At 34.7% G+C, this 19,711-nt stretch overlaps 1 protein-coding gene across 1 annotated transcript in view; it reads right to left on the reverse strand.

The window, feature by feature from the left end:
- The window catches only part of Elp4 (elongator acetyltransferase complex subunit 4), a 238,590-nt gene that overhangs the window by 106,360 nt on the left and 112,519 nt on the right, over positions 1-19,711 (reverse strand). The window contains exons 7-8 of the mRNA XM_021193497.1: positions 15,672-15,860; positions 383-491 (exon numbers count right to left, since the gene is read on the reverse strand). Of these exons, the coding sequence (XP_021049156.1) occupies positions 383-491; positions 15,672-15,860 (298 nt within the window). The remainder of the gene's footprint in view (positions 1-382; positions 492-15,671; positions 15,861-19,711) is intronic.

Raw genomic sequence — 19,711 nt, forward strand, 5'->3', positions numbered from 1 at the left:
ACAGAAATGTTGGTACACTGTTACAAGGTGAGTATTTGTCATTCAAAATGTTTAAGAACAGAGGTAGTTTATATTGTGCATCTTAAAATTAGGGACATTTATAAATATACTTATTTTAAACATGGCTGATTTCATATAAATCTTAAGCCACTGGCATAACAATACTTCAGATCCTGGGTTTGACTAATTTCAGTTATCATAATCTGCAATCTTAGTTTGATAAATAGCTGAAAGACAAAATTAACCAGGAGGGAAAAATTTTAATAATGGAATAGAATAAACACCATGTTCTAGCAGCTGTTCTAATGAGAGCAGAAGGATGCTTTTGGGGATGTGAGGAACACTCAGGACATGTGCTTTTCATGACAGAGATGATACTTACCATGATAATCCTTATACAATGGGTTAGTCTCTCTCTCTGAACCAATAAAGGATTCCAGACCAACTACTGTATCTGACAAATTTCTCACACGAGTAGTAATTGATTTATTCTGAAAAACATGGAAATGGAATACTCATGTTATAATTAATTATAAAATGAAACATTTACACAATGCTACTATACCATCTTACAAATCTTAGTGGAGGTAAGAAACATTAATAAATAAAAGTTAAATTTACTACAGTCTGAAAAACAGATGAAATAGTCTCCTAGTTGAGTGAATGATCTACATGGGTATTCTATGTGAGTTTGAAGAGTTGAAGGCAAGGCAAAACTTCACAGGAAACATTAAGTATGGTTCCTTTGGCCTAATGAAGGGGCTACACTTTGCGTTTCTCACTACTTTGCTCCTGTACACTGGAGAACTTGGCAGACAATAGGGCTGAGAAAGATAGCACACAGCAAGCATGGTGAAAGGCTCACTGCTGTCCGTCAGCTTGCACTGGGTCTCAGCCCAATAACACCTCAGGTCCAGTGACATATTCAAAACATGGGAAGGTCCAGGTAAGGGGATGTAAAGTGGCTAGTTCTGGAGTCTCCTGTGTCCCTTTCCAGATGCTGCCATCTGGCTCTAGAGTAACAACAAAGAAAGGCAAAGAAACTGTGGCTAGCACTGACCAATGGCCGACACCTTCCTGAACACAGCTTGAGATGAATTCAATAGTGCTAAACAGAACAGTTTAGGAAATGTCCTGGTGCTGTATTAAAAAAAAATACATAAACATGGTTTTAAGCATAGAATATCCAGTTGCTAAGTAGTAATGACCCCAAACCACTCAGAATTCACAGCCAGGAAGTAAAATCACTGACTAGCCAGTTGCTTTTGCAATTATTTTACTTCATGGAAAGTCAGTATTCCTTGTAGAGTGATTCCTGATAGGCTGATAAGCCTGAAAAGTTTAATTATATAACACATCAGGACATTTATGCTCTACTGATATAAATTTGTTAAAATAAATCATTCTTTGTGAAATTTTAGAATTTTGAAACTCTCATTTTATATATTGGTAAGATCTACTAGTTTAAAAACTAACTTTAGAGCCGGGCGTGGTGGCGCACGCCTTTAATCCCAGCACTTGGGAGGCAGAGGCAGGCGAATTTCTGAGTTCCAGNCCAGCCTGGTCTACAGAGTGAGTTACAGGACAGCCAGGGCTACACAGAGAAACCCTGTCCCCCCAAACCAAAAAAACCCCAAAAAAAACCAAAAAACCAAAAACCAAACAAACAAAAAACCCAAAAAACAAAAAACACCTAACTTTATAAGAAAAGGATAGGAGATAAAAAGCAGTCAAGAAAACTGGTCTGTTTGCTGCTATGTTTGCTGTTAGAGGAGAGACCACAGAGATTTTCATTTTATAAATGCTTCATGATGACTAGCGGGCTTAGTGCTGATCTTGTTTCTTAAGTGCCTTTGTGAAGAATGATCAGGATGGAGAGTAAAAGAGGGCACGCTGATACTGTATGATTAAAGGTACATGCACAGTAGGCTGGGTTCCAAACATTCTGCTGAAATGGTTGGTTAGTTCAAACTCTAGGTAGTATTTGCAGCTCCTCCATAGGAGGTGTGCATATTGTAAGGAGGGCAATTCAGCCTCTCATCTATGGCTTCAAAAGGAGATAGTGTAAACAACTTTTCCTTAACTTTAAAAAAAAAAACCTTTCAATTATGTGGATACACTATATATATAAATACATATAATATTTGCAAATGGCTACTTTTCCTAAGGCAATTCTTCAGTCAATGGTGAGAAAATAATCCAGATTGATTCCTTCCTTTCAGTGCTGTGCCACAGGGGATGGTACTCCTCCAGAAATAACAGGGGTTTCAGGGGCCAGAAACATGCTCCTCTCAATATTCCCTCAGCCAAGGACCATTATATCAAACTCATCCAGGTTGGGTTTCAGCCAGTTATTCTTCACCCAAACAAAAATGTCTGCCAGACATTCCAACAGCTGGGAGACAGTTCACAATGAGTCAACTTGAAAATGATTCATTGTGCTGAGTACTGAACAATGTTGGGATGGGGGTGGGGTGTGGCTGGGTTGGTAGTAAAGGGTGAGAACAAGTGGGAGATGAAGAAAAGCCATGTGGTTCCCTATCAAGAAGAATCTTGGATAATAACCAGCAGGATCCTATCACTTCATTTTTAGTATAACTTCAACTGAGAAGAGTACTAATGTTACGGACCATCAGATGAGCAAGAGCTTATCAAGGCTACTGACAGTATTTCTTAATCTAAAAGGTCAGATTTACTTTTACCTTTAAATAAAAGACAGAGTCTTTGTGTCTAAATATCAGGGTTTGTTAGAATTCACCTATTCAAGAATTCAGGCATATCAACTTGGGTCTTCTCAATTATATAATTAATGGAACTGTAAGATTTAAAGATGGACTGATTTCTTTACTAATTCTGTTCTAACAGAAAAGAAGTGCTGAGTATTTAAATGACTAACCCAACACTGTTATTTCTTTTCTTCATTTAACCCTAAAGTTAATTAATAAGACATTGAAAGACATCAATTTTTTAGGTCTTTTAAAAGACAGCTTACAAGCAATAAATTAATTATATTGACCAAAGAAAACTAATGGATTCTAAATCTGAAGCAGCATGTGCAGCCTGAATTCAACGTTTCTCAGAAGTGTGTTCACTTACGCATGCACTTTATTTATGGCATTTCTAAGCTCCATACTTGTGTCACTGTTATTAATTATAAACTAAAATCTATCTAAAAAGGTTTTATGAAGCTTTAGGCCAAGAAAAAATTTAATTGTATTGTTTCCATAAAAGAAGTTACAATTAACAGTGACGTTACTATACTTTGCACAGCTATTCTGCAAAGTGTAACTAACCAGACTAACTGTGAAAATTATAAAGTATCTGAAAACATCTATAGAATAAGAATAATGGAAAACTATAAAAGAGTAGCATCTACATTTCTGATTGAGATAACCTTTACTTTTACAATATACACAATGAGTTTCTAGCTATTTATAGGAACAAAAATATATTTTGGCATGATAGTGCAGCTTTTTAAAGTTTAAAAATATGTGATTGCTTGTGTATATTCAAGATCCTTTTAGAATATGATTCACTGATGTGATATTATCTTAGAGTCATGTTTATAAGAAGGTCCTTCAAGTCACTGTATTAATACTAAATGATCTTTTGGATGAAGGTAGGTAAATTTATATGAGAACAAGAAATGCACGTAGAAAACCCCTTGGAAACATAGTAGTCATGGTTCAGTTTGTAAGGAACAAACTGCACATAAAATCATCATATGGCCACTGGTGCTCAGACATTTTTAGTATAGTGACTAGAGTGGAGCTCTTGAAATAGAACTCCTATATTCTTATCCTCCTGGACTCTAAACAGTCTTTTTTTTTTTTTTTTTCATTGGAAACGATGTGAAACTTCCTACTCTTTAGTTGAAAATTAAGAAGTAACAGAATCTATGTATCAAGTCCTAATACACATATTTGAATATCATTCCTATTTTAATATTGAAATTGCTAAATTAAAGTTTCAAGAGAGAAATACTTAATCAAGGTTACCAGAACTTAGTCATTATGACTAAATTAATGGTTATAGTGCACATGTGCCATAATGACATCACCCGAGTATGTACAATGATATTGCCATCCCTCCTCCTTGCCCATCTGGATAGGAAATCTAGGATGACTCAAAAATCCTTCTTATACTAGACAAATCTCCCTTTGCTCCTGGGTGAAAGTTGTCAGCTTTGGATAGCAGCCAAGACATGACTAGGAGGGAAGCCAGAACAGAGGAGAGCTGGTGTCTAGGAGTTTTAAGAGTTTGCTGGCAATCTCAGATGGCATTGTCATAAGTTGTAGAAAGGGTCCTTAAAATTTTCTGTTTCAGCATAACTTCTTAAATCTAGAAACTTAATGCACATCAGATCTACTGCAGTAAACAAGGCCAAGCTTACTACCCAGCTGTCTGCCATTTCATTCTCCCTCTCACAAGAGCCTGGTGAGTTTTGCTTTGACTGTTTGAAAGAATGGTAGCACATTTTTATTTAGAAAATTTCAAATCCATTAAAAGAATTTTAAATTCTCAAAGATAAATTTAAGCCTTCATTTAAACTTAAAGCTCTTAAAGCTAAAATAGCAATTTTAAGATAAAAAAATCCAACTACTGTTCTATAAAGCTTCAACAACTGTTCTAATACCCGCTCTTAGCGAATGGCGCCTACTGAACATTTCCTTACTTTGATGACACAAATTACAACAATATAAAGGACACAATTTGTAGCAGCACAGAGTAAATTTCTCTTAAATATTTTAACATGAAGATTAAAAAGTTAATTAATCAGCATTTTAATTTCCAAGAGACTTCAGAGAAATTTACCAACTGGCATAAAGTATACATACACTGGGTCAAGAATTAACTCTTGGGCTGCTCCATTTAACTATCTAAAAAAGATAGCAAAGAATAAGAGAGGAGAGTTCTCGTTTGAGGACAGTGTGAACACCACATCTGGACAAAGAACAGGTCCTAGTAGAGAGAAGGGATATTTAAGCTCCTTTCTCTGTGACGGCCAAATGACAGGAGGTGTGTACATGTGGATATGGGTGTCCCACAGTTGAGCTTGTGATACAGAACCTCTTCTGAGAAGTGTACGTATTTCTTTGTTATGAAATCCATCATTGAAGTTAGATAAGGGATAAATAGCAGTATTTGAGGAAGAATACATTCCATACTTCTTTATATGCTAATTGTATTAATGTGAAGATTATAAAACAATGATTGTGAAGATTTTGTTCATTATTTTTGACCAGTTTTATCTGACAAAATTATACCAACTGACTTACAATGTCTATTAAATTAATTGTTGCAGATTTAATGTGTTGTTGAAGCTCACAGTTTATTAGAATATAAAGACAACTTTTGTAAATTTAAATGGAACCTATCTCGTAGTATTATCATAGAATAAGATTCATATAAAGAAGTAATAAGACAAACATCCCCCCCCAAAAAGCTTAAAACATTTCACAGAGTACCTTAAGGACAAATCTATTTTAGCTTAAAGGAGAAAGAAATTGTTGATTTTTTTCACATTATTAGGACTTGGCAATGAAACCACATTTGTGTGTGTGTGTGTGTGTGTGTGTTCTAGTTGATCCACTGTGTGTTCTAACTTTGTTTTGAAAAGGGTGGTTCTTCATTTGTTTTAGAGCATGATTTTAGAAATACCATTTGTTTACACTGACAGAGTAGATATTTATGAGTTTTGCCTTTTTTCAGTCAACATTCTCTTAAATATTAACAGAACATGCTCTGAAGGCTTTCAGAAATGGGATGCAGAAAATATGATAAAAAATAGGCTAGAATAAATAATGACATATAGTATTAAAAAGCAATTTCAGGCTTTCCAAAAAACTTTCCATCATCTAATTTTACATTATGGAAATTATTCCGATACTTGGTTCTTTATGTTTTGTTTCATGAGGGCCTTGAGTGATATATTCTACTTCTTTATACTTCAATCCCTTAGAATGCAGTCACAGACATCCTCCAAACAGTGTCCAGTTAGTGTCTGTGCTGCTGCAGCAGGTTAAAGATACTCAAGTTTCAAATCAGCTTAGAATAATACCACATTGAGCACAAAATGATAGCCTGTCATCAGGAACAGGCAGCCAGAGCCAGGTCCAGATGGGAGACTGGCTGGGGAAGGCTGAGGCAGGTGGGGAAGTGACAGGAACCTGACAGAAGACAGGACTACTCCCTCTGCTGGCAAGGCCCTCACCTGCTTGGTTTTTCAACTCACAACTAGATTTTCTTTCATTATTTAAGATATAACCAATAAATTATTTAAGGTGTCCCCTTTCAGTCTTCTGTATCCACACATCTTCTAATACCCTACTTTTAGCATACAAATTTTTCTAATATATAGGGATCCAATGTTTCACCAGGAGGTCTCATTATTTAACTTGTAATTTAATTACATCATAAGCAGATCTAGATGTGCTTTATAATATAAGCTTTCTAAAATTAATTATGCCTTTAAATTATACTTCTTTATATAGCTATATCTACATACAACCATATATGATTTAAAGGAAAAGTCTTGGGTTATAGACTTCTCAGTCTCTTTCCTGGCTCTGTGTAATGCTCTGTAATGAAATAATATAGAAATGAACCATATAAATCAACTATACAGGGAACAAGGAAACAGCATGTCACAGCAAAACAGCATAGATGTACAGCGCCAAACCTATCTGACAATCTAATGATCTGAACGTACAGATATTATGTACTAATATTAAGAACTAATGATTACATAAAAACTAGTTAAATTTTACAGAAAAATTATTCAATATTTGGTTTTCAATGTAAGTTAATAGCTGCAGCAAAAACATTTAGTAAAAATCTGTTCTAAGATTTTGGCCTACAACCAGAAGCTCCCAGAACAGGAGGGATCAGCTTTTTCACCCACTGTTCTCATCTGAATCCTGGCTTAAAAGCTATTCCAGCTCCCAGCTTTCCAGAAGGCTCCATCCCAGGAATCCTTGCCTGCCATTTGGTTTGCTGCTTTTAATCTCCTAGGACTTTCTTAGTGGCTCTACTCTGCTGAACTGGCACTTGCTCCTAGAAGTGAGTTATTATTAAACCTGTAGGTCAATTGTGGCACTAACAACTCTTTGGAAGCTTTCAGACACAGTGTACAATTTGCTGGTCTAATTAAATATTAATTCTAAGTGTTACATTTTGTGGCTAAGAGCTTTTATTTTCCATCATCAGCTTGGAAAAGAAAGAGGTTACAAGGCTAATTTAATCTCTCCCTTTGTACTACCCAACATTAAAGATTGACTATGTAGGGTATGAAAACATTATTAAAAGAGCTAGAACTCTTTATATAATAATAATGTAATTAATAACAAAGGGCTAAAACATAACATCAGGGCACACTATTTGACCTGTTATTTAAACAGCTGGAAAATATCAATAGTAACAAACATATTTTGTCTTAGCTTTAAGAGATAACTATATTTTTTCCCAAAGCTACTAAGTGTTCTTTCAGGAAAGGCAAAAATCTGAGTAAGTTAAAAATCTTCATTTTTTTTTCCACAGGGATTTTCCAGATAGCTTGTAACACAAAGGATAAAAGATTTAATAATTTTATGAAATAAATGCACAATTAAACTATTAGTTCATTTTAAAATTAAAAATATGTAAAAATAATGTAAAAGACCCTTCTCTACTTTTTTTTTTGTACCCAGTTCCCATATATTGAATACCCAGGCCCCTCCCTGCTTCTGCTTCCAGAAGAGCTGTGTCTGTGCCTAGGCTCTGGGCACAGTAAAGGAGATGTGGTCCAGAAGCCTTAGCAGTGACTCACTCTCTATCCCACGATATATTCCACTCTTTATGTAACTGAGGATTTGTGCTTGGCCCTAAACAGTCCTTTAGTTAAAAATCGCTAACACAGGACTACACATCAACCACAATACAAAACATCATCCCAGTTGTTTTAGGAAAATCAAATCAACCCAAATGATTACTTTCCTTATAGTGTATTGGATATACTTTAGTTGTATGAAGTATAATACAAGGGTTCTAAAAGGTATGTTTCCCTTTTCAATATGAACACAAGTCTGATTGGCAATTACTACATCCTGTTCCTATTTAATGTGTATAACTACCTTAAGACAAAATGCATCTACACTGCTGTAGATGCTCTGTGTTGACAGAAAATTACAGATATTGTGAATTGTAAAAATTTCAGTCATTTTCACAAGAAAATCAGCCAAATATATAGTGCACGTGTGATGTACACAAGCTGTGGCAGTGTCAGAATCTGAGAGATGTGCTAATGTGCATGCTGAACAGAAAACAATTGGGAACTATACGAATCCCACGTTAATGGAAGAGGATTGGAACAACTCTATTATTTGCTATTTAAAAAAATAAATTAAAACTACAGCTTACTAAATTTACATAAAGTCATAAGAATTTGACACATGCAGCATGCAATTTAAATGAATTGAATATAATTCAGTTCATTTGAAAAAAAAAAAACTTCTTATAAACCTTGTAAATGTGTCATTTTCCTACAATCACTTTTAGACTAATTAAGATCTAAAACAATGACAAGTTGATTGTAATTGATGAAAATATCTTGAGTAAGAGAGTAATCATGAAAAAAATGATACCTAGAATATCTAGCTTTATTTATTAATAATGGATAGTTATTAATGGAGGCTTTAGCTATGATTTTCATACTTAAATATTTTCCTTATTAAAGTATAGTTTTAAAGATCAATGTGTACCTATGTGTACCTATGTGTAGGCATATGCATGTATGTGCAGGTATGTGTGAACACCAGAAGTATCAGATCCCCCTGGAGCTGGAGTTATAGACAATTCTGAGCTGCCTGACATGGGTGGTGGGAACCAAACTCGGGTCCTAAGAGCAGTGTGTGCTCTTAACCAGTTAGCCACCCCTCCAGTATCCCTTTAAAAAGCCACTTTAAGTACTTTAAGAAATAAGATAAAATAGTTTAAGATATATAAATCAGTTCTTATAATTAGATTATCACAACAATTACAGGGAAATATTACTGTTAAAAAGCTTGATTATTTATCAATTATATTTAACTCTTTAAATTAGACTCTATGTATGTATGTATGTATGTATGTATGTATCTGTGTGTGTGTATAATGGGCATGTGTGTGACATGCTATGCATGTGCAGGTCAGAGAACACTTGGCAGGAGTTGGTTCTCACTTTCCATGTAGGTGGATTCTGGACACCAAACTCAAACTGTCAGACTTAGCAAAGACCTTTTCCATGTTAATAGTTCTTTAAGAATAAGAATACTTTCTTATTTATTTAAGAATAAAAGATAAATTTAGAAGTCCATTGGAGTCCACTTACAAGATTCTTATAAATGATTTGTAAAGGCAGCCATGGCTTTACTTGGTATAGCTGGTAATATTCTGGCATTGAGTAAGTGAAACATTTCTCTCCAGACAAATGTTTTGCATTATTCACTTTAGTAGCCTCAAAGCTCTAGCATATTAACATTATCAACTAATTTTAAAAGATTTTAATTAAGATAACAATTTAAACCTCTTCAGTTTTTAAGAGATAGGGTTTCTTTGTTCCCTTTTTAAAATCAGGAAATACATTTTCTTTAGTATTTGCCTAATAGCACTGGTGAGCTTTATCCAATGAAAAACTGGGGTAAAATCTGTTATCATTCGAAGACAGTAACTATGTGATAAAGATACTGAATACAGATATCAAGTCACCAACTCCCAATGACAATAAATAAAAACATGTTGCAGTCTAATTTTACATTTGAAATCTGATCTGAAAAAGAAAGTTTAACCAACTCAGGCACTGACTGATGTTTCTTAAGCAAATGCAAGAGATTTTCATTCCTGCATTATCACAGGTAATTTTACGTTGTCTATGCTGAAAAGTTCCCTAGAGAGTGTAGATTATGAAACACTGATAAAAAATTAGCAGTAAAAAAAGAGAGAGTAAATATTTTTTGAAAGAAAAACTATGAAAGAGGTATAGGAGAATAACCTTCCATTTTAATATCAAGTGTTTATTTCCTGACAGTTTTAGGTAAAAGTGTTTTTTTTTTTTTTTTTTTTTCGATCACTGCATACTTTTTATTTTGAGGCCAGAGACAGAGGCATACTTCTTAGCAGGCTTAGCCTAGAACTCACTATGCACTACTGCTGCTGCTTTGGAACTCCTTGTATAGCCCATGCTAGTTTCAAATACACTTCTTCCTCAGCGTTCCAAGCACTGGACTTGCAGGCATGCCCCACCATGCCTCACTAACATCCACCCTCAGTTTGATTTGATGTATTTTGCTTTTAATGAGCCTATATTCCCAAGAATAGACTTAAGAATGAGCTTATGTTTTGGTTCTGTTAGACTGTCTTAAAACTTTCCTGAGAATGACCAATCACCCGAGTGACTGTCATTGTAAAAGTCCCACTGGGCAGTGCTTAAAAGGGCAGATGTTGAAGCCTTGCTCTCTCTGTCTATAAAATTAGGGTAAAGCAATATCCTCTCTGGTAAAAGTGTTTTTTAGTCTATTTAAAAATACAAATCAAGGATAAGTTATCATGTGTTGTATGAGAAGTATACAAGTAATAGAAAATCTATATTCTTTTCATTTTGCTAACAAAACTGTATTTAGGCACAAAACTAAGCTTTTATTTCCAGAAAGAAATATTGATTCTCATTTTTCACAAGCACACACTATCACTAGGATTGAAAAAAAAGTATAAAATGTTTACATAATTTTGAGATAGATAACAAATCTCACCAATAGTTAAGACAATTGCTACTTATAGATCGGAAAGAAATGATGGTGTCATAGCTGACTAGATATGGAAATTAAAATGTCCCATTTTAAAGTACTTTATAGTCACTATGCCAAAAATAATGTTGCTAAAGGCATGGTAGAGGATAGTCACTCGTTCCCAATAGTAAGCAGGGCTGGAGAGGAGTGCTCTGTGTACTCAGAGGATAATAACCACTCACATAGAGATTTATACATAAAGATTTAGAGTATTATAATTTAACATGTAGAAGAATAGAAGAGGGTTTAGTTCATTTTCTTAGATATAAGCTTTTTTTTTTTTCAGTTCATGATAACATCGCCTCAACAAGGGTCGGGACAGTTATGCTGTGAGAACCTGAGCATCTGCTGTTATTGTCGCCGAGGCCTGTCTACTGCCCGAGTCTGTGAGACCACATGCTCAGTTGTCCTCTCATCTTGCCATCCTCACCAATTAACTATTAACATGGAGGGCTGTACACATGCTCTCAGGGGCTCTTTAACAGGCTTCTTGGCGAGTAGAACAACTACTCAGCAGGGATGTGGGAACTGAGTAACGCTGGGAGAGAGGGCACTATGGTGGCTCTGCCCCTAGTCACACTGCACCACATAGTTCAGTGTGGAAAAGAACCACACTCAATGGAGCCATCTTCACATATATTTTAAGACAGGGTCTTTTGGCAGATACTAAACTATATTCTAGTATAAGAGTTATGAGTAATAATACTACAATTTTATAGGGAAAACTGCTTAAAACTACATGTCTGTCTGAAGACAGTCATAATATGCCTCCTAAATAGTTTTAGTCCTTTTAAACAGGTATTTAGAACTTATTTTTATACATTACCTTCAAAGCACACTTGTCAGCTTCTACTGTATTATTATAAAAATAACCTTAAATCAAATCAAATAAAACATTTCAAGTTTAGAGTTGTAAGACTTTATATAAGAACACAAAGTAATTCAAATAAAAACTTTAAAAATCATTTTTGTTCACTCAGCTTACAAGTATCATTACAACAATAAGTTGAAATCAGTTTTGAATCTATTATTTTCCCTATTTTAACTTCTCCCCCTCTTTTGCAATTTCCTTAACTATGTGTTCCTTCCCTACAATGAAATTAAACATGGGAAGCATGCCAAAAGTACAATAAAGGGTAACTAATCATTACTGTACAAGTCTGACAGAATGCTAATAACTAAGACAAGAACACTGATTGGCTGTTTTACTACTCCAAGAGATGAAAATATTTTATATACCCTTAGTCTTGTGCTAATTTAAAGATGCTTAATTATATGACAAAAATTCCAAGGATATGAAATAACATTCCTTTTTCCTAACAGAAACAATTATCAACACCAAAGCTCAACTATCCAACACATAACACACACACACTTCCCACACCCAGACCCCCCCCCAAAACCTTTCAAAACACCCAGTATAACAATAACCAAAAAACCCCCTACCACTACTAACAAAAACAAAACAAAACAAACAAACAAATAAACCCCAAACCCAAACCACCAGCATTTATATTGTTTTTGTTTTATCTTATCTTCAACATCCCTGAGATGGTGACTTTGTTGTTTTATCCATAGATAACTATCACAATGCTTACGGTATTCGAATGAATGAATGAATGAATGAATGAGGCAGCGAGTGTGCAAAACTGTCCTAGTCACACAATCACCATTTAAACTCTGACTTAGAGACTCCAGAAATAGTACTGGTCATGGTAGGAAAACTGTTGTGAGTCTTGTGAAGTTTATGCTGCTAAAAACCAAGCATGTATCTGTTATGTATCATGCCTTTAACCCTATCCAGGAGAGAGCATTGCCAGGTGTGTTTCATGAGAGGTCAGGTAACTGAAGAGTGCTGGCCAGAGTGTCTAGCATGTCACACAGGTGTTTCCTCTTATCTGCTCTCAGTTTTTCTACTGCAGCAACACACCAAACATTTTCATTTTTGACGGATCTCTCTCTTCTGATTATCAATTCTGAGGGTCTCTGAAGTAAAATCCAGCACGGATGATGACTGCTAATTCATACTGAATGCCTACTGTGTGTCCAGCATTGATGACTACTAACACATACTGAATGCCTACTGTGTATTTTTCATCCTCTGAATTGATTAATTTTGCTCCATTTTTTTTATAGATGAAGAGTCTAAGACCGAGAAAGCTAATTGAGACGGAGCAATTTATCAAACATCCCAGCCTCCAAAGGCACACTTTTTTTTTAATTATCAGATGCTGCTTTGTTCTCATCTTCTCCCTACTTTGAGTCTATGCCAGTATCTCTATGGAATAAGCAGTATAGCATGGTGGCTGAAAGCACTACTCAAGTCTAATGTCTGCTGTGTAACCTGAGAGAAGCTAACAGCATCAGCACTTAGTCTAAGGGTTACATGAGTTACTATCTAGGGAGAGTTTAGGACTACATCTGACCTATAGTAATCAGTACACACATACTAGGAAACAAACTCAGTCTCTCTGTTTTGTATATTCATGTTTCTAATTAGGCGTGTCTGTGAGCATGAGTGCCTCATGCATGTCTGTGCAGAGGCCAGAGGTCAACTTTGGCAGTTACTCTGTAAGCACCACTACCATCCACTGTGTTTTTTGAGACAAGGTCTCTTGCTGAGACCTGAAGCTTGCAGCAAGTTCTGAGGATCCACTTGTCTCCTCCTCACCAGGGCTAGGATTACCAGTGGGCTTCATTACCCTATTAGAAGGTGGCTAATGGGTTTATTATGAGAACACAATAATGCTGCTTAACTTTAAACACCCCACCTGTCTGATTTAAATTAAATCTTGTTATTTTTATTTTAAAGTAGTCTCTCTTGATACAATAAAAAGCATAAGTTTAAACAATATTGTGTATAAAGGCTCTAAAGCTTGGCTCCATGGCCTTGCCATTGAACCATCTGAACTGTGCCATAGAGGGGATGATCTGACAGCACTTGAGAGGATCATTGTTGTTCCTTGAAATGTATGGTAGTGGAATCTGTAAGAGACATCACAGTGGCTAGGACCTTTTTAAAGGAACAATCACTTACAATACAGCTTTGAGTGGTCTCTGTTTTTTCATTAATTTTTATTCAGTTTTTAAATAAATATAAAATTATATACTAAAGTTGTTATTTTACAACTGTTTTTCTTTACTTGCAATTTTGCAGAAGAAAGCATACATCCATATATTTGTCCTTTGTCAAGAATGGAACTTTTTGCCTAATCTTTCACATACTCTAATGTGTTAAGGACTTTGCAATGATAATTTTGTCCTTAAAAATACTAAATAATAGCAGTGTTCATTAAGAGCTAAGTTGCAGAGTTTTGTGATGGCTGAGGAGCTCTGTGATATAACTATAAAGATGGAAGGGGCTAGAATTTAAGGAGAAACATAAGCCTTGCCACTTACTGACTGGACCACCTTGGGAAGCAGAGATTAGAAATAATCATCTCCCAGGGTTGTGGTAAAGACTCCCTGACATAAGGCTCTGAGATGCCAGGGCCTCAGAAGTAGATGCAGACAGGACACAACTGAACTTTTCCCTGTAGCTTCAAATCTACCATCAAATCATCAAGCTCACTATGAGTAACCAAACTACCATTGAAGTATTTATTTTACAATAACATGATGAACAATGAAAACATTATAAGCATGTGTAGCAAGTCTAACACTATTACAAAAAGAAGTTTTCCTATAATATTTATACAGATTTAATATCATTTTGAGAATAACATAAAATGACATATTTTTGTTATTAACATAATAAAAGCATAAAGTTATATTTAAGAACAACTTGTTACAAACCTGTAAAGAAAACCTGAGTTAATGTATCATGATTATTAAAAATAAATTCTACTGGCCAATGAGTAGAAATTCTCTTGTTATTTATGCCTCAATTTTCAGTCATAGTTTGGGATATGTTGCATTATTATATATACTAATGTAAATCAATGATATTTTAATATATGTATGATTTGGTAGGGTGGTCTAGGTATACTAGAACAAAAACACATGTGTAGCTTCAACAATTAGAGATTAGAAATAAATTTCAAAGTGAGAATCAATGTTCATTCAACTCACATTTACTGATCATCTATGTAGAAAAGTCAGATATTGAACAGAGAAGTTTTTGCTCACATTGATATTACATTATCATAATGCCACGTGAAGTATAAAGGTGTGGCCTTGCCTTCCTATAAGACACTAATGTAGAAGAGATATTTAAGCTTGCATGAAATCACATCTTTGAGATGATAATGTCCTTTGGCAAAGAATACTATCATCATCTATACAACTGCTGCTGCTCCCAATGGCCGACTTTTATAATTCAGTACATGGGAGGAATGCCATAAGGACTAGTCTCAATGACATTGTAAAAAGAGAACCATAAATTTTATTATATGTTTACTTAATGAATAGTTAGAACGCTAGAAACCAGAAGGTATTTACAAACACAAATTAAAATTGTGTAAAATATTAAAGGAGGTATTGACTCATTTATACAAGAAAAAAGGTACAAAATATTTACAAGTAAATAGGATAAAGTCATGAGAGGCCACGATCAGTAAGAGCAAAGACTAAGGGGAATGGCCAATTAAAATGGATCAAATTGGTCAAGATTAAAAACCCTGTATTTTCAAAAGACTAAGAAAAGGATGTTATGTGGTGGAAGAAAATTATTGAAAGCATAGCTAAATCTATACAAAAAACCTTGCAAACTGATGATGAGATTATCCAACAAAAATGGACAAAAACCACAGAAGATATTCAAATAGTGAAGGAGCAAATAAAATGATGGCCAACATCACAAGCAATGAAGGAAAATTAGAGCCACATTGTTCTTCCATTTCCCCAGGAGGTAAGAAAAACAATAGGTCTTACCTGGACAAGATGTGCTGGCATCGTGATGATGCAGGCTGACAGTGATGATCTTAGAAGACCACGGAGAATGTAGAGGAACTTGGTAAGCCTGTGATTGTTGTCACAGTTTTCTTTACAGCAAATGTCATCTCCCCATAATGGTGAGCCAAGATTCTGAATTCCTATTCTTAAAATGTTTTTCTGTTTTTTCTAAAAGACAGAGGAGGAGGTAAATACATAGGTACTGCTTATTACTAACACTTCTTTATTTGCTTGTTCTTATCTAAACTCATAATATCGGGAAGACGATAGATACGGGACAAACTGTGATCTTACTAAGACGATAGTATGAAGTATATGCCTAGAGGACAAGAGTATAAGAGAAAACAGGACAAATCCAGTTTGGTATACCAACAGTCCCAGCTACTCAGGATACTGCTGCTGATAGATTGAGTATAGGACTTCAAGGGCAGCCCAAGAACATAGCAAAACACTGTCTATCAAATGGAGAGCTTTTTTTCTCTTTCTTTTCTTTTCTTTTCTTTTCTTTTCTTTTCTTTTCTTTTCTTTTCTTTCTTTCTTTCTTTCTTTCTTTCTTTTTTTTTTTTTTTTAAGAAAATACAAAGGTCTTGAGACAGTAAAAGTAGCAGCGAGGCACTATGTGTTGTGGTTTTTGGCTGCATTCCTAGCATTTAGGAGGTAGAGGCACAGGATCACTGTAAATTCAAAACTAGTGAAGTCTATAAAACATGGGTCAGGCCAACCAGGTGTGTAGAGCTTCTGTCTCCAAAAAATAAGCAAAGCAAACCAAACAACAATAATAACAAAATCCCCAAATAATATGATGCCAGAGGCAACAGCAGAGAAAATGGTTAACTCAAAACTGTAAACATGCATTATTAGAATTATAAGATCCTGCACTGCCAGTAAACTATGACGTCAGCACTCCTTGTCTTTCCGTCCCTTGCTATGGGAGCTTCTTTTGGAAAGGTGTTTACAACTATATTTTATGTCTCTAGGTTTTTTTTCATGAAGTTGTTTTTTACTGATCTAATTTAGGTTCAACATTTTAAAAGTTAGCAGATGACATTTAGAGATTACTGACATTATAGTCAAAATAATGGTGTTCAAAATGTTTTCCTTGGAAAAGAACATTTTAAAATCATCTTTTAAAAAGCAAGGATACTTGTCAGTAAGTATTTGACAACATATGTGTTTACAAGCTCTGCTGTTCGGGTTATTCTTACTGAACAAATGTTTTGTAAATGCTTTCCTTAGCAATCTAGCAATATTTCTGGGCACATGAAAGAGGTGTTAACAAAACATGGAATATGCAAGTATTTGGAAGATCATTACTACGTTTCTGATAGAATAAATAAGGTGTCCTTTCTTAAAGCCATGATTTCACATATGTGCGAGTTTAAATGAGCTTTCTGAAGAAACAGGCCCCTAAAATGAATCATTCATTGTTTGTTCCTAGAAAATTGCACTAAAAATTATTAAACAATTATTATTACCCAATCTAGCAAATCTATTTTGCCAATTGAGAAGACCAGATCTGTGTATTCTCTTTATTAAAAAAGTTATTGACAAAGAGTAATAGTGCAAATGAATGTAAACATCTGAAAGCCAGAGAGGACAAGAGGAGTGTGGGAGGGAATGAGAGACAAGGGAAGAGTCCAGACTGTGAAGGGGCTGTGGGACTCTGCATATGCAAAGCCACTTCTTGGCAGGCCCAGGGGCACTCACTTTAGGGAGTTCTTTGAATTCCAAAATCTATGTATGTTCAAGTCCTTTATACACAACAATGATGTAATTGCATATAACTTAATCATCCCTAGGTTAATGAAATATAATATATAATATAAATACAACATATAAATAGTAGTTATACTCAGTTATGTAGAGACCTAGGATGAAAAAAAAGTATTTAGTATAGTTAAAAAGATTTTATTTAATTTTATTATGTTATGATCTTGGCCGATGAAAAGCATTTAATTTGTGTATTACCCAGAAAAATGAAGTGAAAACATGCATGGGGAAGATATTAGAAACATGAATTAGAAAAGATTCAGTGGTTTAGAGTTTGTGCTGCTAATGCAGGGGACCCAACTTCTCTGCCTAGAACCTGCTTATATAGCTCACAACCAGCTGCAATCCAGATCTGATGCCCTCTTCTGGCTTCAGAGAGCACCAGAATCACAAGGACATGCACACATGCATACACTCATGCATGCAGGGACACATTAATATAAATCTTACTACAATTATTTAAAAAAAGAAGTACATGCATGTTCCTGGCAAATTTTTGTACAGTATCTGTGAAAATATCCTTTCTTTATTACTGAGAACTTAAATTGAAATAAAATGGTAAAAATGTAAAGTCTGTTTTTTTTAAACTTGTTATCTCATGATAATAGGCCTAGGTCAGATTCTTAATAGAGAGAGCAATAGGGAAATATAAATAGTGAGGAAAGCTGGAGATATGGTTCAGTGGCACAGTATTTACCTAATACGTGGAAGGTCCTGCGTTCAAGTCCTAGCACTGTCTTGCCAAGATAAGAAAATAGACCCTTACTGAATTAAACAACTAAGAGACAGATAGGACAGAGCTATGAGAATGAAAGGTGGAAGTCAAGAAGGCAGCATTCCAAACCTAGAGAGTCAACTACTGTAATTCGGAGGACTTGCGAAATGCTTAAAGATGCTGTTAGACATGGAATAGGGAGTTATAAATGCTTGGTGACTCTGACATATATACTACCAGATGTACACAGAAGGCATGAAAACTCTGACTCAAATAAAGAATGAATTAAAAGATCGTTAAGTACTTGGTACACAACATATCAGAATAAGACTGTACATAATACTTCATAACGCAAAGAATAGATTTTCATAACTATAATGGTAACTGCAGAAACAAAAGCAGAGTCTCTTCTGATATCTTAGATGTTAGGTTATAAAATATAAAATGCACCTTGTAGTTAGATAATAAAAACATTCCAATAAGAATATCTAACATTTAATTAATATGCTAAGTAAAAAAAAATCAATGAACAAACTTCATTTTTATAGTATATTTAATTTAATTTAAATAATTGGCATTTAAAAATTAGTAACAAATAATATTATGAAGCAAGTTTTAAATGTTTCTACCCAAATATATTTGTAGGTGAGCTACATAGTCTGTTCCTTATAGAATATATTTTAACTTCTATCCAACTAGTTCAATTTATTTGAAAGTGCACAGTTGATAAAAATTTCTCCTTAAAAGTAGGATTAACTCCAATGTCGAACTACTATTTTGACTCAAGAATACTACTTAAAAGACTCTTTGCTATTCCTCACTTGTCTGCAGTTTTGAGACAGATGACTAGACCAGGGAGTGTAACAAGTAATATACTTCAGGATTTAATACGTTGTAATACATAGGAAATTTACTTTTATAATGACTTATTGGCAGAAGTTTAATTTGAAAATGTTAAGCAATTTTAGTATGCACTATAGAAATGTTTTACCTCAATTTTGTCCAGTCTTTATGAAAGTCAACTGTTACTGAGCCTCGCATAATGAATGAACTGAATGTGCTTCATTTTTTTTTTTATCAATTTTAAAGACTATAAATTAATTGTCTCTTGAAAGTGGTATGTTTTTTTCCATACCCAAATAAACAAAGAAATAATTTCTATTTTGTTTCAACACAGGTTACTTCCTAAGTATTCTTAGTTTTATTTCTAAGGTACTTATGTACATATTCCTTGGCAAAAGAGTCAAGTGATTCTTGTTGCTTTCCTGCATTTTATAAATTTCTTGCTTTTAGAAGAAATGTCATCATTCTGCAAAAGCAGCAGCTCTGCACACTACACCATAGGAACTGTTATGACATGCCTGTTTCCATAGCTACCACCACAAGTGGGGAAAGGTGTCTGTCAGGGACCAATTTGCCTCTGCAGACACACACTGGCACCAAAAAAAGACAGGGCACCCATAATCTTAGCTAGGACCAAAGATCCAGTGATAAGGAATGAATCCTACCAGCAGCCACTACGAAGACTATGGAA

Source organism: Mus pahari, chromosome 3 (assembly GCF_900095145.1).
Source record: "Mus pahari chromosome 3, PAHARI_EIJ_v1.1, whole genome shotgun sequence".
Classification (NCBI taxonomy): Eukaryota; Metazoa; Chordata; class Mammalia; order Rodentia; family Muridae; genus Mus; species Mus pahari.